The sequence below is a fragment of the Myxocyprinus asiaticus genome, chromosome 35 (genome assembly GCF_019703515.2).
Source record: "Myxocyprinus asiaticus isolate MX2 ecotype Aquarium Trade chromosome 35, UBuf_Myxa_2, whole genome shotgun sequence".
Taxonomy (NCBI): Eukaryota; Metazoa; Chordata; class Actinopteri; order Cypriniformes; family Catostomidae; genus Myxocyprinus; species Myxocyprinus asiaticus.
This window is the reverse complement of record NC_059378.1, coordinates 33,918,572-33,942,619: the sequence shown is the minus strand read 5'-3', so window position 1 is coordinate 33,942,619 and position 24,048 is coordinate 33,918,572. Positions and strand designations below refer to the sequence as shown.

General features: G+C 38.6%; 1 protein-coding gene across 5 annotated transcripts in view; it reads left to right on the top strand.

Moving 5' to 3' along the window:
- itpr1b (inositol 1,4,5-trisphosphate receptor, type 1b) overlaps nucleotides 1-24,048 on the top strand; it is a 247,427-nt gene that overhangs the window by 141,834 nt on the left and 81,545 nt on the right. For 3 of the 5 annotated variants that reach the window (XM_051673468.1, XM_051673464.1, XM_051673465.1), the window contains 4 exons: nucleotides 2,435-2,470; nucleotides 5,738-5,785; nucleotides 7,532-7,661; nucleotides 8,561-8,748. In XM_051673468.1, the coding sequence (XP_051529428.1) occupies nucleotides 2,435-2,470; nucleotides 5,738-5,785; nucleotides 7,532-7,661; nucleotides 8,561-8,748 (402 nt within the window). The remainder of the gene's footprint in view (nucleotides 1-2,434; nucleotides 2,471-5,737; nucleotides 5,786-7,531; nucleotides 7,662-8,560; nucleotides 8,749-24,048) is intronic. The other 2 variants (XM_051673467.1, XM_051673466.1) reach the window with 1 other exon arrangement.

The window sequence follows — 24,048 nt, the reverse complement described above, 5'->3', positions numbered from 1 at the left end:
GAAATGTTCCCTCTGTCTATAGACTCTCACTCAGTTCCAGTAGTCTGTTTGTTAGTTCAGGTCTGTTGTCCTCATGTGTCCTCATGAGCCTGTATATGCTTCAGCAGCAGTTACACTGGCCCCTCCTCTGCAGTTCCCCAGCTGCCCTTTGGGGGTAGCTGTGGACACATCCGTCCCTGCACGCATCTGTGTCCCAGTTTCCTGGCCTGCATGCAGCACGATTCCTGGATTCCCGCCAGCTCTCTACCAGAGGTTACATAACACCTGTCCTTCTTTTTTTTTCTCCCTCCTTTTTTCCTGGAATTCAGGCCCCTTCCTTTATGTGTGACCTTCTGCAGTAATTACCAATAAAAGTGCAACGGGCTGTTTACCTAGAGACACTGGCAGTGGCACGATGGGTGGGCATGCAACATCTTAAAGACCTTGTACTAAACTCTTACTCTCTCTATACCCTTCGTTTTTGTTTGAGAATGCCAGATAAATTTCTCCCATATTTCCTCAATTTGAAAAGCATAAATTAGGTCACCGATCCAGATTCTGTAATCAAGCCACTCATGCTTGGGCCAAAGGTTTAAAATGGACACACATCCAAGATGTTGAGTTCATATCATTAAACAGGACATAAAGATAAACAAACGCTGATAAGAATGTATGCAAACCCAGTCGTGCTTTTGTCTACGATGACGAATCGCCATCAACAAGAAACGACTGTTGTTTCCTAGTTACAGTGACTCAAACAAACCCATTGCAAGAGGGCTTCTCGCCATTGACATGCACTGCAAAAAATGAAGCTGTGACATCAGTAAATGTGCAAGAGATGTCTTGTCCCAAACACTTGACAAACTTGTGATTTGTAATGGAAGAAAGAAGGAGCCAAGATAAGGATGTAAATTTGGAGATGGTATTTGCTTGAAAGCTCCTTGAAAGTCTGTTAAAGTATGTTAAAGGGATAGTTCACCCAAAAATGTGACTTCTTTCATGGAATACAAAATTTCGAGGAATGCTGTCGATTCTTTTATTTCATACAAGGAAAGTGAATGGTAACATCTCCTTTAGTGTTCATTGGAGGAAAGAAAAGGATTTAAATGAACATGAGTGTGACTAAATGACATAATTTTCATTTTTAGGTCAGCTCTTCAATTCGTTTTATTACAGGATGGAAGGATGAATGGAAGTGCTGTATTTATCCCCATGGGGAAATTCACAGGAAAGTGTTTTTAAAGCATGTGATGAAAGTGTGCATTTATGGTGCTAAAGAGGGACAATTTCACAGTCACACTTTGTTTTTGAAGCCGCATTATTTTCCAGCTGAAAAACATTTAAGTTGCAGAGAGGGAGATTCCTCACTGGTTGCAGTATTAGTCAGACAAACATGTTGTGCGTCACGGTTGTTGCTAATTTAGAACCCCCCTCTTTCCTTTTGTGTCTGCTACACTAGAACGGTTCCGAATAACATGCTCAGAATTTCCTCTTTTTTTTTTTTCCTCTCTCTCTCTAGTTATGCACCCATTCAGAGCAAACTAATTGTTCCGAACACAATCGTCAAGTTCATTGACTGTGAGCTGCTATGTATGTTATCTGAGCTAATGTTTTTATTTTTTTATTCATGTTTTGCCATTGTTGAAAGTACGGTCCTTGCCCAAGTCATCTCTTTTGATGTGTCAAGGAACAAACTTTTTACATGTCTTGCATGTCGCCTGCTTTGCTCGTTCCTTTTTGCTCCTGCATGACTTTATAATTTTGATTTTTGTGTTTTTAATTCAGTCTTTTCAGTCTTTGTCCTAACTCACTAATGCAAAATAAAAAAGAAGCTCAAGGTTTGACCAATAACAATGAGATATTTGTGCTCAAATTTCCCATATTGAATATCATAGCAGGACCAAACATGTTGCACATACTGTACCTAATTGAAAATTTGCAACACTTAATCTCTTTTCCACACCCAACTTGGTACTGGAAACACTTAACTGAGTGATGTTTATTGCCAAGTCACGGCTTGAGAGAGAGCATTACATAACCACGTGTATACCTTGGCCTGTTTAAGCCTTTTTATCTGTTAAATGTATGTTTGAGTACACATATAGCCCGTGCAGTTTCAGTCTTCGCGTCGAGATGACCCGCTTTGATAAGAATCTGCCACGTAAACCTGCTGATATTCCATTCCAGTTACATTTGCTGCCTAAACAAACTACACTGCAATGGCATAGGTAAATGGCAAATTGCGATGCAGAAATGCACATTTACATGCAATTAAGAATTATTTTAGGCCAGTTTATAATTGCGTGCTTATCTGTGCCAGACACATTACTTACAGGCACACATTCCAGTTTGACCACTACGTTAATGAGTTTCTAGTTTTTCAAGGGCGTTAACAAGTGCTATTAATGCCAACCTAATCTGCATTAACTAACTCATGACCTTTTATTTCCATTAGCTTGCACCCCCACCAGAACCAGAGGTCCCGGCAGAGGTGTGTCCAACACGTATTTGCTCCCCTAGTGGGTGTGGGAATACGAATTGTTGCAGACAGTAGTTGATCTCACCATGTCTTTGCCTCGTTCCATTGCAATAGCCACTATCTCTCTTTCTCTTTGTCTGACTCATAATTGCCCATGCAAATGGGCAAATCAAGCCCCATGTCCACACACGGTCATTTGCACGCAGATTTTTCCGCAGAAGAATTTTTTTTGCAGCTGTCTGGAAATATGCCAATAAGTTGCCCTCTTTTTGGTATCTCTGATTTGTTCTTAAATTGGCAAAATTCTCCCAATTTGGAATGCCCAATTCCCAATGTGCTTTTAAGTCCTCGTGGTCGAGTAGTGATTCGCCTCAGTCCGGGTGGCGGAGGACGAATCCCCGCGTCTGAGACAGTCAACCCGCGCATCTTATCACGTGGCTTGTTGAGCTCGTTGCCACGGAGACATAGCGCGTGTGGAGGCTTCACGCCATCCACCACGGCAACCCCGCTCAACTCACCACGCGCCCCACTGAGAACGAACCACGAGGAGTTTACCCCTTGTGACTCTACCCTCCCTAGCAACCGGGCCAATTTGGCTGCTTAGGAGACCTGGCTGGAGTCACTCAGCACACCCTGGGATTCGAACTAGCGAGCTAGCGAACTCCAGGGGTGGTAGCCAGCGTATTTTACTACTGAGCTACCCAGGCCTCCATTTTGGCCTTTTTTTTATGAATGAGATGTGCGGTCATAAGGGCTGGGTGATGTAGTATATAGATAAATTTAGGGTTACGAATAAGCAACATTGTGATTTATGTGCGTTTTGTTTTGTCCATTGTTTCCTAAAGACTGTCATTCGGCTTGTTTAACAATCCTTGTCTCACAACTTGCTAGTGTAAGAGCGTTAAGAGTAGTGTTAAGATGTTTTAATTGCATCTGGTTTAAACTTTAGTATGAAATATGGGTTTAGTAAGTTCAATTCATTTTCGTGAATAAGTTCAAACTGTTTATATCAACGAATGGATTCAAACTCTGACTTAATGTTTTTGCATCATCATCACTCATAAATGTAAATGGAAGTCCTGAATGGCATTTTTCTGATCATTGAATCAGTCTGGGATTACATGAAGAGACAGAAGCAATTGAGACAGCTTTAAGAGATAGAAGAACTGTGGGGAATTCTCCAAGAAGCTTGGAACATCATATCTGCCAACAACCAAAAAAAAAAAAAAACTGTGTGCAGGTGTAAATACTGTAGGAGAATTGGTGATGTTTTGAAGGCAAAGGTGGTCACACCAAATATGATTTAGAAATTTTATATATATAATTTACTGGATTTTGTATAACTTTAATTGATCAATTAAAACTAATTATTGCATTATTTTTGAAGACATCCTCGCAATGCAACATTTTTCATAAGTGCCTAAAACTTTTGCACCATACTGTATATTAATTTTTAAGAAAAAAATAACTATGTACAGTAGGATAATATTGCTGGTTATTACTCTGTGTTGTAAAATTGGTGCATATAAATGCAAATGAGTAAATATAATCCTTTTTTTATTTAAGGAAAGACAGTGTAGGAAAACATGCCTTGATTATTTGTTACTAGATTGTAATGCATTTTGCTTTTTGCATTAAACATTTTGAATGTGCTGTACTTGGCTACAGTATCTTTTTGTTTGAAATAATGTTATGCCATTTCAGGGCAAATACATTAATATAAAGTAGATTGAAGGAAAGAAAGGTAGTTTTTTTTTGCTATATCACCCAGCTTGTACGTGAGCCCGCATATGTCCGTACATATAACAGACAGGGAGAAAGAGGGTGGAAAAACAAGTCTTAGTGTTTTTCCGCAGCAAATGGGGCCATGGGCCACACTGTGTGTCAGTAGTACGCAGTCTCCATTATATAATCGGAATTTTTGTTTTTTTCTAGCTTGCTTTCTTCTCACTCACGGCTTGCGTTTCTAGTTTTGACGCCCTGTGTGGTTCTTATGTAATTAACATGGTTTCATTCCAGCAGTTGCTGCCGAACAAGCAAAATTAAAGTCGGATATTAAACAGATGGCTTGTAGAATAGGTTAGCGGAGGTGGATGCATATTCACACTGTCTAAAGGCTTTCCTGTTGAAGTTTTATTCATTTAAGGCTTGGGAATTGAAATAAAAACCTATTCTGAAATTTATTATTTATTTGTTGTGCTGATGGATCACTAGTCGATTATTGTATTAACTAATATGGTAAAAGACACCAATGTTCAACAAACAGTTAAATTTATCATAAAATAATCTGTATTAACATATCTTCTGCCTTGTAATATAGTTAGTTATCCTAGCTGTAGGAATTTGCGGTTACCAAGCAATATAGTAACGTGGCACGTTAGACTGTGCTCACAGATGTTTATAATCATTTTACAATGACTGAATGTGGATCAACCAATCAGAATTTAGAGTCAAAACTGTCTGTTTTATATAGTAATTTTTGATATTTTAGCAGCAGTTTTTTTTTGCTGCTTTATCATGCTGCGCTTTAGCATTTAGACTGTCAGCACAGTAAAACCCTCTCAGAAAAGTTGCATCTTTATATGCGCCCGCTTTTAAGCATTACCGCTACAGCTATAAACATTTAGATGGATGTCTTTTCAAGTTTGCATGTTTTTTGAGTTTCCTGTCATGAACATTGTTTTTAAGATGGCGAATCACGCTAAAAATAGTCCAACTTAAAAAAAAAAAAAAAAAAAAGACCATTCCATTCCATTGCACTCTGTCCAGCTGTTTTCTCTATGTGAACCTGAAATTTACGTATTTCTACAGGGCTTTTTTTAAGACCAATTAGTCGACTACTTATTTAATCAACCACTTAAGCAACCCACCCACTTGTCCTATATATATATATATATATATATATATATATATATATATATATATATATATATATATATATATATGTTGGAAAATTTTGCTGTAATTTGTTGCCTGTTTTACCTCTTTTCCAATTTCCTTTGGAAGGGATTATTTTATGGTTGTACAGTTCAACTAATGCTTGTCATGTTACTCTGCTCTGCATCACATTCCCCAGACCCCTATTCTTTTCCCACACACACAAATACCCATGCCATGCCTCTCATTTAACTGCATGATGTAATCTGCCCTACATTTTGTGCATGTCAGTATATAGTGACTAATGCTCACAGTCTTGACCCCCTTTATTGCCCCCCCCCACCTCATTTTTCTTCTTCCCTTTTTTTGCTTGTGCTCTCTGCTAACTCGTGTCACTTTTAGGAGTTTGATCCAAACCAGCCCCAGAAGCTTCTGGAGGATCAGAGAAGGGTAGGTAAAGAAATGAGGCATGTGGACTACACCTGTAAATGATATGGCCATTGATAGAGTCGCCGAATCACACACTCACCCCTCACACCCCAATGTCTGCTCAAAATGGGTGGAAGCCTTACTAAAAATGGGAATTGGTGTTTGTTCTATAGGTATAAAAATTGCGATGGATTTATATATTAATACAGTGGGTTTTGGTGATTTATAAATGTCATGATGTTTTATTTGCATGTGTGTGTGTGTGTCCGCTGGCTTGGACTCCTGGTGGTTTGAGTGAGCAGCTGGGTCACGGTTATCTAAGCACTGAATTAGGATTAGTCTTAATTGATGTGGTGTTTTGTATCCAAAGCCTTGGGGATTATGAGGTCAGATACAACTAAGGAAAATGATCTTTTTATATTTATTTATTTATTTATTTTTTTAAATCAGATTCAGTCTTCCTTTCGGACCTATTTCTGTCTACACTCCGCAAAAGTAATAAGACTTTTTTGGGTAGTAACCAACAAATTGGTAGCACTTTACTTGAAGCTTGAATATTGAACACATTATGAAGATATTCTCAATGCATTATGACGCAATCATAATGCCTTTATTATCAGTGATATGTTGTCTTGAATCATTGTAAACACAGTTATAATTAGTGGTCAATCAATAAATATCGCAGAGGCTGATAAATTGGCGGATATTCAAAATGTTTAAATTATCAGCATCAGCCGATAAATGTTCCTGTGGCCAATTAGTTTCTCAAGCCACAACAGCGCCGAGAATTGCCTGCTTGCACGTTAAGGAACCGTATGAGACATGTAAATGACCAATCACAGTTCGCTTTGTTGTTAGTGCTATCGTGTTACCACAATAATAGACTGGTGTGCAGCACAGTCTCTTTTAAACAGTCCCACATATCAAAGCCGCAACAGACGCTTATGAGCTCATGACATTGCTCTGATGTTTCCTTCTCTTTTCAACAGTTTTCTGGAACTGTCGAAGTCTTTCTAGCAAGTCAGTCTACTGGTGGCCATCTTTGACTGGAATTAGCTCCCGGGAAGCTATTTCCAGTCATGAAAGTGCTGCTCCTATCAACTTGAATGGGGAAAGACCAAAATCTCCAATCTTGATCAAGTACGATCAAAGAATTTATTTCAAATCAGCAGTAAAAATCTGACAACACTGATATTATAAATTGTGCTTCTTTACCTCAGATTACGTTTAAAAAAGCCACTCTGCACAATTGTGGCATCGTCTTAACCAACTTCATGAGGTACATGCTGAAATGCTTTTTAAACAGTTTTTAAGAAGTTCCCATATTTGCATAGTAAACAAAATATAGTGTGTTCAAGCTTTTGACCTGTTGCCGATTTAATTTATTATACTGGATGTTATAATTGCATTATACTCTTTAAAAGTGTAATCATGAATAGTTAAGTATAAGTTATCATAACTGGGGTAGAATTATTTTTGAAAAGATCTTATGCATTGTGATGGCATTATATAAACAGGCTTCAAGTAAAGTGGTACCACAAATTCTTGTACTTTCTGTTTGACCATCTGTGTGAAGATGTGTGTGTTCATCAATAAAAATATGAATTGTCTTTAAAAAAAAAAATCAATGAGACGGTCTGTTTGTTTTCCTTGTTTGTTTTTTCCTGAAAATGTACTTTCACCATTTGATAATGTTTATCATTGTGGTGTTGAGATGTTCGTGTCATCTTACCCATTCCATAACTCCGCCCCCTCCGCTGTTGTCAGGGTGAAGCTTTGAGGCAAGTCCTGGTGAACCGTTACTATGGCAACTTCAAGCCGGGAGGCAGGCGAGACAGTTTGACCAATTTCAGCAATGGGCCACTCAGCCCCAGTGGACAGACCAAGGCTCCTTCAGGTTTGTGTTTTTTTGGGTGACCTATCTCTTTAAGAACTGAGGCTACAAACCCACTTTGTAACATCAACTGCATAATGAGGGCACAGCGAGACCACCGCTGCTAAAGAAGTGATTATATCCCCTGTCAACTTTCCTCTCGGTGGTGTTATGTGTGCCATATATTCAGAGCGATCACTGTTGCCAGGCGACAAGAAAGTGCTACCCACACTTGCTGTGCAAATACTACACCCTCAAGACACACCTGCTTTAGAAAGACTATCAAGTGTGTTTGTGCATAAATATTATTAAAGATAGAATGACACCCGATATTACGTAGTTCCAAAGTGTGTTTTTGGTCAGTTTGACCAAAACTAAAACCAGAACGTCACATTCATAATTTCTATACATGATTTCCATTATAAAATCACCAAATGCATGTTCCTATACTTTACGCATTATTAAAACGTTGAATGATGTGTTTGAAAATGAGCAACTCAAAAAGACCTGCTTAGATCCCTAACACACTGAGATAGGGGTGTAAATATTTGCTCTGACAACAATTTGATGCCATAACTTGATTAAGACAAAATTCTAGTTTCTAGAAATCTGAATAAGACAGTTGGCATATGCTTACATTAATCAGAATTTTGCCGTATAAACACCGTACTCACCTTATTAGCATATCAATTGTTCATTTAAATCTGTCTCTGCATTAACATCTTGTATTAGAATAAAGGTTTTAACCAGAATTTAGATCTTAAATCAGAAAAGTTATGTGCAGATTGCAGTTTGTTGATACATTTTTTTACACCCCTACTGATGAGTATTTTAAGCTATCATAAATTGGTTCACAATTATTAATTAAACATGAATTATATCTTATTATGGCCTGGCATTAATTCCCTGCTTTTTTTCCCCAGGTGGTGGTGGGGGTTCAGGGAGCAATCGCGGGGAGATAAGCCTGGCAGAGGTGCAGTGTCACTTGGATAGGGAGGGCGCATCTGACCTCGTCATTGACCTTATTATGAATGCCACGAGTGACCGAATCTTTCAGGAAAGCATCCTGTTGGCCATCGCTTTGCTAGAGGGAGGAAACCCAGTCATACAGGTGAGATGAGCTGTCCATTCTTTCCTGTTCTGATCACTTTTATTTGTGAGCTTCCATTCTATTCTTGTTCTGTGAAATGTTACTTTCTAAAGATAATGGAATTGCACAAATCACTCTGTCTTACACTTAAAGAGATAGATATTAGAATTATTTTCTGCTCTATCTAATCTAGTCTTTCTGTTTTAATATACACTATGTTCATTCATTCGTTATTACACAAAATTACTCATTATTGCATTATTACACAGCTTGAATGGCTAGATTGTATTTTATTTTATTACTTTTGTGTGTGTGTGTGTGTGTGTGTGTGTATATATATATATATTGTATATCAATTTTTTTATTTTATAATATATTTTGTTTTTGTTTTGTGGGTTTTTTTTTTTCATGCCCCTGTTTTTATGACTTTGAGCTTTCATGGTTTGAGCTTCTGTTTTGATTTATTAGAGACAAGTGATCATTTACATGATCATTTACAAGTCCACTTGTAAATTTCAATAATGTTGATAATACAGAGCCCATTTCAGATGATGTAGGACTTTCAGTCAACTAATTCCAGAGCATATGTGGTAAAATCAACAGTATGCATAACAGGGTTTATTACCATGTGATCTGAAGCATGCCCAAAGCCTTTATTTGAATTCCTTTGTTTTGATGTAAGTTTGAATATTTTTGGATATCTCGAATCTGTGTTGGAAAGTCGAGTCTTTCCTTTTGAGATGCGGGGCGTCGTCCCCTGGTGCAAAACAGGAAGCGGAAAGGAAAATGTGTATCTAACTGAGATAAGAGGACACCAATAAAATTGCTGCAGGCGGCACGGATAGCACAGGTCACCGACAAGTCAGTGGGTATATCAGAAAACGAGTTTGGGAGCACAGAGGGAGAGATATGGAAACTGAAAAAATTAAAGGGACACCTCGAGACACAGGTTATGTTTAGAAGTGAATACTGCATAGCATAAACTGTACAATGAGTAAGTACTAAGAGTATTATGGTAGTATGCATAGCCAGAGAGAGAGTGACATGGATCCAGAGCGAGCGCAGGCATTGTCTGCTGGAGGCAGGCCAGTTCAGCAGGGTAACGCATCATTGTCTGCCCTCACCAGCCAGGGTTTGGGGGTGCAGTGAGGATTCTATGGCAACCTGGCAAATCGCTAGCTTCAACTCATGGCAGTCGATGACAGGTTGTTGCTGTTCCTGTTATAGAGCAATTACATTTCTCAGTCTGGTGTGGCTTGTAAATATGATAATGCATGTGTTTGGTGTGGGTGCTTTTACCCCTTGCATAATCAGCCCTGTTATTTGCATAGCTATTCTACTTGATGATACTCCCGTTTCCCAGTAGCCACACGCAAAAGCGCTCACATGACTGGATTACATAAGCCCAGTGAATAATGTAGAAAACACTGACAGCTCCTCTTCTGTGCTAACTAGGTCACTCTTGTAATGGGGAAAGAGAGAGACAGGCACAGGGAGAGAGATAAAGTCCCCATAATGACATAAAATGCCCCATAATCACAGACACACTGGATCTGGCCTCTCATCCAATTACCACAACATGGCACATTTGTTAACATTATAATGGCTATTGGGGTGAATCTCTCAAAACCTTTCAAGAAAATTTCTAGGTCATATTTCACCCCAAAATCAAAATAAATAAATAAAATTATATTCTACAAAAAAATAATTTAGCCTCATTATTGTGGTGCATCCGGACGTTTTACTTTTGTGTTTCTTGTAGTTCTCATTATGATTGTCAATGATAACTCTCATTAGATTCTTGTTTCTGTAATACAGTTAATATTACTGTATTACAGTAAGAAAGTTAATGTATAAAATGTTAACCTGTATAACTGTATAGTATACTGCCATGACATTTACTTAATAAATGGTGCCATAATAAATACTTAATATAAAATAATGTTATATAATATAATAAAATATAATCAGACAATGAAGCTGATTTTAGGACCATTAAGACTTTTGGCCTTATTTTCATGTCAATTAAGCACATTTTCCTCAAATTCTCACTGTATTATCTGGACATTTTATTGTATTTCGAGTTTTTTTTATTTATTTATTTATTTATTTATTTTTTATTATTGTTTGGATTCTCATTAGATTTTCATAAATATTTACTGCATTACAGTAAAATTACTGTAATAATAAATACCAAATAATACGACCCAGCTTCTTGTTCTTAATAGGTTTTGATCAATTCTCTTCAGTTCTTTAATTTCCATTAACGTGCCTAAGCCTGTTGCACTTGTCTGCGTCAACCTCAGTGCATGGGGTTAGATTGGTTAAACGTTCTGCAGTGTTGAAGGGGTTTTGTGGATAACCTGCATGACACATTTGCAGCCTGTTTGCAGAGTCATTTGGGTGACTTTTGAAGGATGTGAAGAAACCACATGAAAGAAATAGAGAACTGGGGGGGGGGTATTCTGCTCTTTTAAAGTGTGTGTATGCTGGGTGACATTCTCTTGTGTTAACAGGGGAATTACTGAGTTTAATCATTGTAAATCAGCTTCTTTTAAGAGGATTTCTTCACTGCTGTCCTCTGATACACCTTCCTCAGTAAGTCTTTGCAAAGAGTTCACAAACTCCAGAGCCACTTTGTTTTGCCTGTACACACCAAGCTACTCAGGTCCACAGGGCCATCTGGGTGAATAACAAAACCTTTCAAGAACATGCTGGGACCCTGGATCATATTTCTACCCAAAATAAAATGTAATTAATTAATTAATTAAATTTAGCAAGAAATAAGAAAATTATATTTCCCTCTTAATTCGGTCACTTTTTACTCTGCGTCTGTAGTTGAGGCTATGTGAACTCCTCCCAGGAGTGAAAATCTCTGAAGCATTTTAGAATCACTCCAATCTATTAGCAGACGGTGCTTGGCGCTCCGGCCTTTTTCTCTTTAGGGTCGCGATAACATCTCTCGGGCCTCTGCAAGCCCTACTCGTCGCTTCGTTGTTTGAACTGCACACCCTTTAACAGCAAGTAGATTACTTGTACATCCCTATTTGTGCTCTGAAGATTAGCGTATGCTTTAAACAGTTCCTTGTTTGCAGTTGTGTTGAAATTGTTTCTTTTTGTGAAGAGAATCTTAAAGAGCCATATGCTCAACAAAGTCTTCATAAAGATGGCATTTCGCAAATGTTTTCCCCCTTTCGAGCATTATACCCCCGTTAGATGGGCACAATGGCGGCTTTGTTTGTCTGTGCCAGGTCCACATGGAAACCTTGCTCGGTGAGACTGATTGCGTTCACTGTGAGCAAATGAAACTCAAGACGCTTTGCTCTCGGATCACTTTCTATTTGAAAGATGACGATGGCCCCCTCTCCTCCTGATATCTGCCTTCTGACAGCCGAGGGACTGTATGATTAAGGTAAGAAAAGACAGAGTATATAGCGCAGAGATTTGTCTGCGGCTCAGGCCTTGAGTGCATCCTTTTCTCCATATCAAGCAGCTTTGCCTGTTCAATTTCGCCCGTGATGAACTGCGCCCCACAATTTGTGCACATGGTGTGATCACGTTTGGCAGTGATGATGATGACGGGGACGCTATATTGCTCAAGGCCTCTGATGGCAAGATCTGGCTTGCTGGTACAATGAGCTTGCTGGTATTTCTCCCTGTGGGGTGCAAAACTGTGCAAAATCTACCTCTGAGGCACGCTTGATGTGCCCAAGCATTCTTGACTCTGTTCTTACAGAGTCAGTGCGACTCCAAGTCCTGGTACCATTGTTTCCTGAGCTGCATGACCAGCTGGTCAAGACATGGCACTTTCCCTACTAAGCGCGAGTGCATGTCTCCGGTGCAGCGGCCATTATGTCGTTTGATCGTGCCATGCAAAGAGGCTATACAGAGCTTGTCCCAGTTGAAAAGGCATCTGGCATTTTGGGCTACCAAGATTACTGCCCAAGTCATTAGCATGTCTATGGAAAACCTGGTGTCCTTTGGCCTAATCCATTGGTATCATTTCTGGCTAAATTTGTCAGAGATATGCAACAAAGACAAAGCGGAGTTACGGCAGGAGCCCTTTGATGACACCTTTCCTGAGAGATTTCAATCGGCTGAGTAGCAATTGATTGCGTACAAGCATATTTTGCCAAGGCGAGGTGATGTTGTAGCGCAGCCGGTTCTCTCGCGCTCTTCCTCTGGGTAACGTCCTATAAAACAAACAGCCACCGGCGCTCTAGTTCTCCCCCAGAAGGCAAAGATTGAGCTGGCAGTAAGACGTGGCCTAGACGTAAAATTTTGCTTTCTGTCTCTTGTTCTAATGGAAAACCTCCTCTTGGGCAGGCTAAGCATTCCTGATAATCAGAGGACCATGAGGCAGGGATTGAAGTCTACCGAACGGTCAACTCCATCTCCGAAGAAGGCCCGGAACACTCTCCTGTGTCCCTGAGATGATTCTCTGTCCCTCCCAAGGAGGGTAGATTAATCAATGTTTCACTACCATGCTGGCTAGTGGCATTGTTGTATGCAGGTTGTTTGACTTGTTTTTCTCTCACTTCCCATTGTGGTGCAAAGGAGAATACTTCTTCCAATGTTTCACTACCTGAAATGACTAGTGGCATTGTTGTATTTATCATAACACCGTTATGATACCCCATCTTCCTTCCTATTTATCAATACAAAGGGGAGGCTACTTCGGTGCTTTATCACTACCCTATTGGCAAGTGGACATTGCTCAAGTGTGTGTGAATCAGTAGCACGATGTTATGGTATACATTCCTCATAGTGTCAGCTACTGATGCGGCGTCGAAGTCATTGACTTGAAAGGTAACGTCTCTGTTAGGAATGTAACCGTGTTTCCCTGAAAAGAGAGAATGAGACTCTGTGCACTTGCCGCATTACCAATTCCTCACTGTCAAGGGGCTGAAAGAAGCCAAAAATTCTGACGAAATTACACTGTGCTGCAGTTTCTATGCCGGCGATGATGCATGCATAAGAGCCGGAGCACCAAGCGACATCTGCCAATAGATTGGTGTGATTCTAAAGGGTTTCAGAGATTGTCACTCCTGGGGGGAGTTCCCATAGCTACTGATGCAGCATCTTGTTCACTCCTTTCAGGGAATCAAGGTGACAGTCGTAACAGAGACATTTTCTGAAGTTTTCTAAATAAGAAAATTAAGCCAATTTTAGGACCATTAAAGCGAAAGTGTGTAACTTTTTCAAGACTAGCGTCACCAAGCATAACTTGAAAAATAATCACTGTTTCCAAACCAGAAAATTACAGAAAGCTTCCTCTGTCTTCCATTGATTGTACAAACAGATAGTCCCACCACAAACTCATGCCATTGGTCAAGCCATTGTTCCAGTGTCAGGCTGGAAGCCATGTGATTGGATGATAGAGTGATCTTGTGTAGATAGAGAAGAGAAACGGGCGCAACACCGAACCTTGGGGGATCCCGCTTGTGTAGTGTGAAGACATGAACCTTCCCAACTAACTTGGTATGACCGGTTAACCAGGTAGGATAAAAACCAAGAAACTGCAATCCAAAAAGTGGCAATAATAATCAAGGACGCTCTGGTTGATGCAAGTGATGCTTTGATTACAGTAATGGTGAGATGTTTCGGTACAGTGACTGTATTTTGTAGTTTGATTGGTAGGTGTTAAGAAGGTTGTTATTGGCAAGTAAAGTTGATATTTGACATACAGCTACAGATTCCAGAACATTTTCCATGAAAAGAAGAGAGACATCTCATGTGAAGCCTTTTTGTTTTTTCCTCCTCATTACGAAACTACAAACGCTCATTGTTGCAGAAATGTTGATGTGTCAGACGAATCTGAAACACATCAGAGAATCAATTGCATTACTTTGACTTGTATAATAGGGGGCTCACTGGCCTGGTTCATGCACAGAGAGGCATTTGTGTGGGAGCAGCCAGTGCGCAACAACACACAAGCCAATTTCCCTTCACAATTTGTTTGTTTACAGAGGTATTCTGGGGTGGTCGTCAGGATAACAGAGGCTGTTTCCATGGAAAGAGAAAGAGGGATGGAAGATGAGGAGAGAGAGAAGTAATGGACTGAATAATAGCAAAGCCAAGAGATTATGCAAAAGGGCAAAGTTGGAGGGTAGAGTGAGTGAAGTATGCAGAGAGTAAGCAATGTGCGCCAGCCCTGGGGAAGTGTGTTAGCGGACACAAAGAGAAGTGGGACAGGTCACACAACCTCACTCTGTCAAGCCCTCACCAACTTCCATCTCTGTGTGGAAATGTGTATCTATATATGTATGTGTGCACTTGCCCATGGCTTTACCAAATGCCTAATATGGACTGACAACAACAGTATAGTAAGAACAAGGGACTTTCCCGATCAAGAATATTGTGCAAGGCTCAGATGCATTGCATCTTTTGCCAAAGGCATTGCCAATCAATGCCTCCAAATTTAGTCGCCACACCCGCACTGACCTGCGACGGCAAGGTTCGGATAACAGTATTTAGACCTTGCGGTTTGTTTGAGCAGTGAAAAAATTGTTGCGATTGTAGAAAGGTTTTATAAGGATGTGACTGAATTGCAAATAGTTTTTCCACTCATTTGTTATCGTGACATTATGCATATACACTGGCGGCCAAAAGTTTGGAATAATGTACAGATTTTGCTCTTATGGAAAGAAATTGGTACTTTTATTCACCAAAGTGGCGTTCAACTGATCACAATGTATAGTCAGGACATTAATAACATGACAAATTACTATTACAATTTGAAATTTTGTTTTCAGAACTTCTTAAACTACTTCAAAGAGTTCTCATCAAAAAATCCTCCACGTGCAGCAATGACAGCTTTGCAGATCCTTGGCATTCTAGCTGTCAGTTTGTCCAGATACTCGTGTGACATTTCACCCCACATTTCCTGTAGCACTTGCCATAGATGTGGCTGTCTTGTCGGGCACTTCTCACGTACCTTACAGTCCATAACACTCTTTTCCAATTATCCAGTGTCTGTGTTTCTTTGCCCACTTTAACATTTTCTTTTTGTTTTTCTGTTTCAAAAGTGGCTTTTTCTTTGCAATTCTTCCCGTAAGGCCTGCACCCCTAAGTCTCCTCTTTACTGTTGTACATGAAACTGGTGTTGAGCAGGTAGAATTCAATGAAGCTGTCAGCTGAGGATATGTGAGGCATCTACCTCTCAAACTAGAGACTCTGATGCACTTATCCTCTTGTTTAGTTGTACATCGGGCCTCCCACATCTCTTTTTGTCCTTTTTAGTGCCAGTTGTCCTTTGTCTTTGAAGACTGTAGTGTACACCTTTGGATGAAATCTTCCATTTTTCTGGCAATTTCAAGCATTGAATAGCCTTCATTCCTCAAAACAATGATTAACTGACGAGTTTCTAGAGAAAGCTATTTCTTTTTTTGTTGTTGCCATTTTTGACCTAATATTGACCTTAAGACATGCCAGTATATTGCATAATGTGATAACTCAAAAACAAACACGATGTTAAGCTTCATTTAACGAACTAAATAGCTTTCAGCAGTGTTTGATATAATGGCAAGTGATTTTCTAGTACCAAATTAGCAATTTAGCATGATTACTCAAGGATAAGGTGTTGGAGTGATGGCTGCTGGAAATGGGGCCTGTCTAGATTTGATCAAAAATGACTTTTTTCAAATAGTGATGGTGCTGTTTTATTTATTTATTTATTTATTTTTACCTCAGTAATGCCTTACTATACTTTGTTATCAGTTGAATGCCACTTTGGTGAATTAAAGTACCAATTTCCTTCCGAAACAGCAAAATCTGTAAATTTTTCCAAACTTTTGGCTGCCAGTGTATGTTTTTAAGATGCTGTAACAAAAGAGAGATAGCATATCTCAGTTTGTTTTTATTTTGTGTAATTAATAAATGGGTATAGTTAAAAAGCTGAAGACCTACATAATGGATGAATGGGGGAATATTCCACTTTCTAAACTTAACAAACATGTGTCTTCATTGCCCAAATGCTTAATAAGTGTTATTAGAAGAAATGGTGATGTTTCACCGTGGTTAACACTCAACTGTCCCAACTTTTTTGGAGTGTTGCAATCATCTGATTTGAAATTACTGTATATTTAAAAAAACAAAACAATGAAATTCACAGGGTAAAACATCATATAATGTGTAGTTGTAGAGCTTTCAATATGGCAAAGGGTGATTATAATTTACAAATCACTAATTTTTGTTTTTATTAGCATTTTTCAACTTTTTTGGAATTGTGGCTGTATACGCGGAGGAAATGCTTGGCATCCAGACAAGTAAAAAAATCTATCTAGCCTCTATAAAAAGTTAGCTGTACAATAATTTGATAAACAAATAAAAATATGTAATTATTAAGTAATTTGTTAATTTGTTGATAAAGTTAATGCAAACTCAATCTTAAAGATTTTTTTTTTTTTTCCATGCTGAAAATTTGGACTTATGGGAGATCATAGCAGATCGAATTTTGGTGTTCCCATTCGCACCAACTTCAACAAACAAACAAAAAAAATCCACTATTATGTTTCCACGACTTGACAAAAGAGGAAAAAATAAGGAGAAAGATTCAAAATGTACTGTTACTCCCTCAGCTGCTGTAATGTTTTTTTTTTTTTTTTTTTTTGTTTTTTGCATGAAAAATATAGCACAAATAATATAAAATAAATATAGAGTTAAATGCTTTCAAAATGTAAAATAATAAAAAAAAAAAAAAAAAAAGTGTGCTATATTTACCCGGCTAAATCAAGGCAAAAATGCATCAATGCAGTCTGAGGAAAGGGTCTATTGGCATTCAGCTCATATACATGAGCGTCTTTTAGTCCAACTACATACTGTAAAATTACCAGGCCAGACAGATTGTGGAAGGGCAGACAGGACTTTTACATCTGTGGTGAGTAATGCTCAAGTAGGAGTAGGAGGGAAAGAGAGAGAGAAATAGAGTGTAGTGCAAAGCAGAGTGTGTGAAAACAGCAAAGTTCTGGATGACCCGTGATGGAAGCTGGCGCCCACTCGCTCTACAGCAAGTGGGCTTTAAGCTTGAGAGATGCTTTACCAGCCATTTTCAAACACGCCATTTTCAAACATACAATCTCCCACTCCGACTGTAACGTCGGCATACACATTCCTCCGTGACAGAAGGATATAAATTACTAGTTTCATATTCTGGAAGATTGTTTGGAGCCAAACTGCATGTATAAATAGATGGCCTTTAATAATCAGCTTGTGTTTTTATGCACTATGAAACTAAGGTTGCTCAACAGATTAAAAACATAAGTATCTAAGTACTGCCATGAAATCTTAACACATCAGTGTTTTTGTTCATTAGGTTTCTTAACCTCAGATTATTATGGGATATGTAACAATCAATTCTCCTATGGAAAAGATTAATTTAGTTTTTTACTTCCAGAACCCAACTTTTGCAGTCTATTGGCTTTACAACATACTATGCATCTCAGTCTCTTTAAAAGAGTGATGAATTAATTTGAATTTGAGACCCTGTTATTTCTAGCTGGCACATATACAGGCATGCACACACTCACGTAAACATTCTGTGTTTTCCTGAAAAAAATATCAATAGAAATGCATGTCAGGACACCCGTAAGGCACCTCTCCTCCTTCCTGAGGGATATAAGGTTGTCTTTTCCCTGAGCTTTAGCAACTGCTAACACATGCCACAACCATTGGATGGCCCTCAAATTGGGGTCCAAAGGACAGAGCTTTTTTTTTTTTTTGGCCCTTATTATTGGTTGAGTTCTTTTTCCGGTTGTCATCATGTGGTCAGGTTCTGACTTGTGGCTACATTTTAAGCTTGCCATTGATAGGACTTCCATGTCGACATCCAAATATATTATAACTAAGTTAAGATAAAAAGGTGGGTGGCAGAGAAGAATGGAAAGATCCTGCTGTCTTTCATCACGCTCAATGTCAACAGTCTAAAACCTGGAATCTTCCCATAGTGAGGTCTGTTATGTAATTTCCTGAACTTTGGAAAAATCGGGTATCAAGTGGAACAGGATACAAGCGAGGAGGACTCCTCCCAAATCATGCCGCTATGCTATACGAAGGTTTCAGGTCACACCCTGCACCTGTTGCTTGCCGCATATGTGCACGCACCACCGTTAAACATTAGCTTGTGACCTACATAACTTGAAACAAACACCCAATGTTAGGGGGGAGGTTCTTATGGCATTAACAAACACACGAGCTATAAATATTTACACACATACTTTCGGACTTTGTCACGGTCGTAATCGTCCTTGAAGATGTTCTGTGAACTTGAGTGTTCACAGTTAGCCATTTCCATAGCTCTGTCCTTGCCCAAGACAGGGTTATTATTTATATATATATATATATATATATATATATAATTCATTTATTTTATTTACATTTATTTAAAATTATTATTTCAATTCATATTAGTTTTCATTATTCTTTATTACCTATGTCAATGTTAATTTTCATACAAAAATAAATAAATAAAAATCCGCACTGATTTTGCTTCATTTATCACTCATCCACACTGGAATGTGGAAACTTTCAAAACTGCTCTCTGGTACCGCATAGTTTAGAAATCGATGACGTTAGAAAACAGAAAACTAGTTTGGTTTAGTTTTACTTTTTATTTTCAGTGTTTTCTAGTTCTCTCAGTTTTAGTGTTTCTGTATGTTTAGTTTGTTTCATTATTTTAGGACTGCCATAGTTAATGCATTAACTGATATAGCTCAAATTAGAGCTGTCATTTGATAAAAAATAAATTAGTATAGAATAATTAAAATAACTATAAATGTAACTTATAATAAATATTCAGATAATTCAAAAACATTACATCATAAACAAATATTGAGGCAGCAGACAAGTAAAGCATTTAAACAATACAAAAAGCGTCTGAATATTATTTGTTTTATTTCATGTTAATTTATTTCTTATTTGTTTTATTATTTACCTACGTCCATCCGGCTTTTTTTAGTGGTTGGTCTACGTACTCATGTGACAGATGAACACTTTTGGAGCATCTCACTTTGATTGTGTCGTGTCTCACTAGCTTTTAGCATCTCCATTCATAGTTGCCATGTTTTTAGGACGTTGTGTAAAGTTAAACGTAGTTTTGGACTTTGAAAAACATGTCTTGAGGTCCCTGCATGATTCTATTGTGTTCGGTCCTGCTGTCTTTGAGCACAAGAGCACATCATCTGTGGAAGGCTGTGCTGTCTGCCCTCATTGGTTTGACGAGGTGCATTGCCTTTACAGCTGGAGTCGCACTGACTGCCCCCTACTGGGACAGATTTGCAAAAAAACAAAAAAACCAATTCCATATGGATTTTTTAAGTCTTCATAAAGTTCTAAGCCATGAACCGAACAAACCAAATACATAAGTAGTTTGAGAGTGTAGGGTGACTGACTTGATTGCATCATTGAGAGTGCATCATGGGTGTGGATGGTCTCTTCAGCGCTTGAGGTATTTTTTAAACAATTAACTGCACTAAATTAAAACATTAAATCAACAGTCATGAATGAAATATGTTTAACAGCGTTAAATATCTCAGGGCCATCTAGTGTTATCACTATCGAGTGGAATTTGGAATCATGTTTAATGAAGTGGAATTGTAAAGTTTACATTTTTATAATATACTGTGTCATTTTTATTTTGTAGTCATGAAAATGTATATTCATTTAGTTTCAGTTTTTCCAATTGGTACTTTAGTTTTCATTTTACTTTTTGTTAATGATACAGTAAATATCACTTGCCCACTTGCTATTACACAACAGGGATGCAAGAGCAGAGTGGTTGCGTCTAAAGCTGTCCTCAGCCGTATTTACATCTGTTAGCAACGCTCTAGATTTCACCCTCCAATCCCTGCTAGCTCTCCAGGGCTTTTTTTTTTACCCCCCTATTCATCTTATTAGTACGTTGTGCCATATGCGGCATCTCCTCTAGAGTCCTCAAACCTCTTTAATGGATTTGTGAGTGCATTCAAGACCCTTGCATTGGGAGCACCTTTTATCCAAACGTGTTGAATTTCAAACTCTGTTGAAGTGTGAAGGACGTTGCACATAACTGCCCACTGTCATCACTCTGCATCCCTAGCCGCCACTGCGCGAGCCGTTCCCATGGTAACGCAGCGGGGTGGGCAAGTTGACGGCTGAGCTGATTGAGTGGTTGGGAGCCGTAGAGCAACTTGCACTTATAAATAGATCTTACATAACATCCGTTGATGCCAAGGGCTTGCATGGAGGAGATGGGTAGATGGGGTGGGGTGGTGCAGTTGCTAGTTGACCTTTTTCTTTGTCCGTTGAGGCAGCTGTAAGACGTCTGCTCATGTTCACCTGCTTAAGCAAAGTGTAATAGATGGTCACCTTGCTGGACAGGCTTGCTGATATACACTGCCCTACAAAGCCAAAATGCAGTAACCACGACAACACTGAACTGGGGGAAAAAGGCTGCAAAGTTTTTGGATTGTCCAGCCAATTGTTAATTATAAATTAGTCTCACTTTGTTTTCTCTAAGGGTGTAACGATCCATCGATCTGGATCGATGTATTGTTCAAATAAACAACAATGCATTTGTTATTGATGCAATGTTAAAACATTGATGTATATTTTACAACAAGCACTAAGCGATGCAGCAACCTAGCACTCTGAGCAGTAGCAGCCAAAAAAAAAAAAAAAACGGGAAAAGTATACTCTTATTTATTTTTTTATTTTTAAATATATATATTTTTTTCCTATATTTTTTCAACAGCTGAAATACTTTTTGTTGTGGATGTCCCAACGTAGATACTGGATTAGCACTTTTCAGAGAGCACAGAAGGATCATTGAAAGACTTTTTATATATATAATTTATTTCAACAACTGAAGTACCTTATTTTGTTGTGGATGTCCCAATGTTAATACTGGATTTGCACATTTCAGAGAGCTCAGTAAAATGTAAAAATATATATTCTGGTCGCATTTGGGAGTTAAATGCAAGTTTGGGAGAAATACAACTGGTTGTGTGAAATAGGCACATAATTTCATATCAATCGTATGCCCCTGAATCAAATCGAAATTGTGGCAGACATTTAGGCATCGGCAAACATTGAATCGTTGGCTAACAACAACTATATATGATCGTATCGTGATGAAAATTTTTATTTACACCTAGTTTTCTCTGAATCTGAGTGTAGTTGTTCCAATCCCATCTGTCACTGGACATATCATACTCTACGGGACTCAATTTCGGTTATAACTAAATTTTGCCAAACGAGTAGTTACTGTGTTTTGCCGTTGCAGGGTAATATAGCAAACTGAAACTATTATTCCACCTACTATGGGTTAAAGGGTTAAGACAGGTCTCGAACTGTTGCTTGGGTGTAAGATTAGATGAAAAGTATAGGCAATGATGTCATTGATCATTTAGGAACTGAACTTTAATTGTTTCAGCCAGATTATAGCGACAATTTGTAGAATGTGTGAACCAGCATCAAAGCCGTGGCACTAGTCACTTACCACATGATTTATAAAAAGGCATCTGTAGGAACTACAGCAAGTGCAAAAGGGAAAGAATCAGAAAATAAACCATGATTGCATAATAGCCCAGTAGGTGGCAATATGCTAGTAGAAAGCGAATAGCCAAAAAATAAAAGAAGAAATACAGCGGGTGTGTGGAGCCCAGTGGTTCTGCATTCAAAAAGCGAAGTGGCTCAAATGAACTTTTATAAAGATGACACAAATATTGTGGTAAGCTGCAATATATGCAAATTGCTTTCAAATACGTATAACAGAAATACAAGTGCTATGCATAATCATTTTAAAAGGAACCCTTTTTGACATGATCAAACACAACTTTGTGTGTTGGGACATCTGACCTGGTTGCTGCTTGCTCCTTCGAGATCTCGATTATGCTAAAGTTATAAAAGCTCTTCGATGCTGGAGCCCAATGACCTGACAGAATGCATCCCCAGTGATGCCTGCATTCCAGATCCCCACTTCAAACATCTTCAATTTATCCCAGAGAGAATGAGAGGGGCCAGCCATAACCATCTGAAAAAGATGCTGCAAGAGGAAGTGGAACCGCCAGCAGCTACAGGTGTTCCAGGCCAAACTAAATATGTTAACTCTTAGCTACGTTCCAGCTCGATGTATGCCTAACTATTGTTGGACACTTCTAATATAAAGGTGCTTATGAGGAGATAACATAATGGTTGATGTTTATTCCATCCAATCCGTTCACATGCAAAATAATGCTCAGACCGTCGATCATAATTTTCCCCTCAGATGACTATGGGCAATTCAATGGCAACTTTTAGGACCCCAAGCACAGTCTGCCTGGCTGAAGCCTGAAGGTATCTAGCTACGTTGATTTAAAAAAAAAAAAAAGAAAGCTAAACCAATTATAATGTAGCAAACATAGATCTATCTATTGTATACTATAGACCTTATTCACGGTAGCACCATCTTTGATTTTAAATGGGAATGACAACGAGGCTGTGAGGGATAGACTTACCATCTCTTCAGTGGCACGCATGGTATAAAGCAGTAAAAATCTCCTAGATCACATCTGATTTTCCACAACTCATGTTTTCTGGAGTTTTTTTTGTCTGCTGAATGTTCTCGGAAAGATGTTTTTTCAATATTTTGTCCACGGAACAATCCAAAAACACTTCAAACAACTGTACAACCCATTGAAGAAACTGTATGTCTATCCCTTAAAGCCTCGTTGTCATTCCCGTCAAAAATCAAAGATGCTGCTGCTGTGAATAACGTAAATAGGTTTTTACTGGTAGGGAAGTTGGATTTATTGCGGGTTTGGAATGATGTAATGACTAGTCAAATTTGAATCAACTAAAAGCCTCGACTAATCGACTATTAAAAATCAGTAGTTGTGCAACCCCTAGTGGGTAGTGCATGTGCTTATGGCATGTAAAAGCCGAAGTGCTTACTTGGATGTTGGTTCAAGTCCAAACATGACACAGTGTATTCGTTCAGCAAATTTATGTCATGGTCACCAAAGACAAAAAAAATATTTTAAGCTAGCAGCTTATTTAGCAAGGCATATTTGCTTACAGAAAATGTTTAAACTTCAGACTGTCCAAAATTCACTTTGACTGCAATCTTATTTTCCATCATTGTCTCATTGTTTATTGGCCACAAAACAAAAGCCATTATTTTGTTCCCATGACTCACGCTGATGAGGTATCATGCAGTACTGCCCTGAAAGAACATTGATGTACAGAACACAGCTCCTAATGCTAAAGACATGACTTAATGCAGGAGGTATACGAGGGTGTCCTTAAAGTCACCAACTCATGATACATCCGCTTATTCATTTCTCACATGAATTATGCAGTGTCATG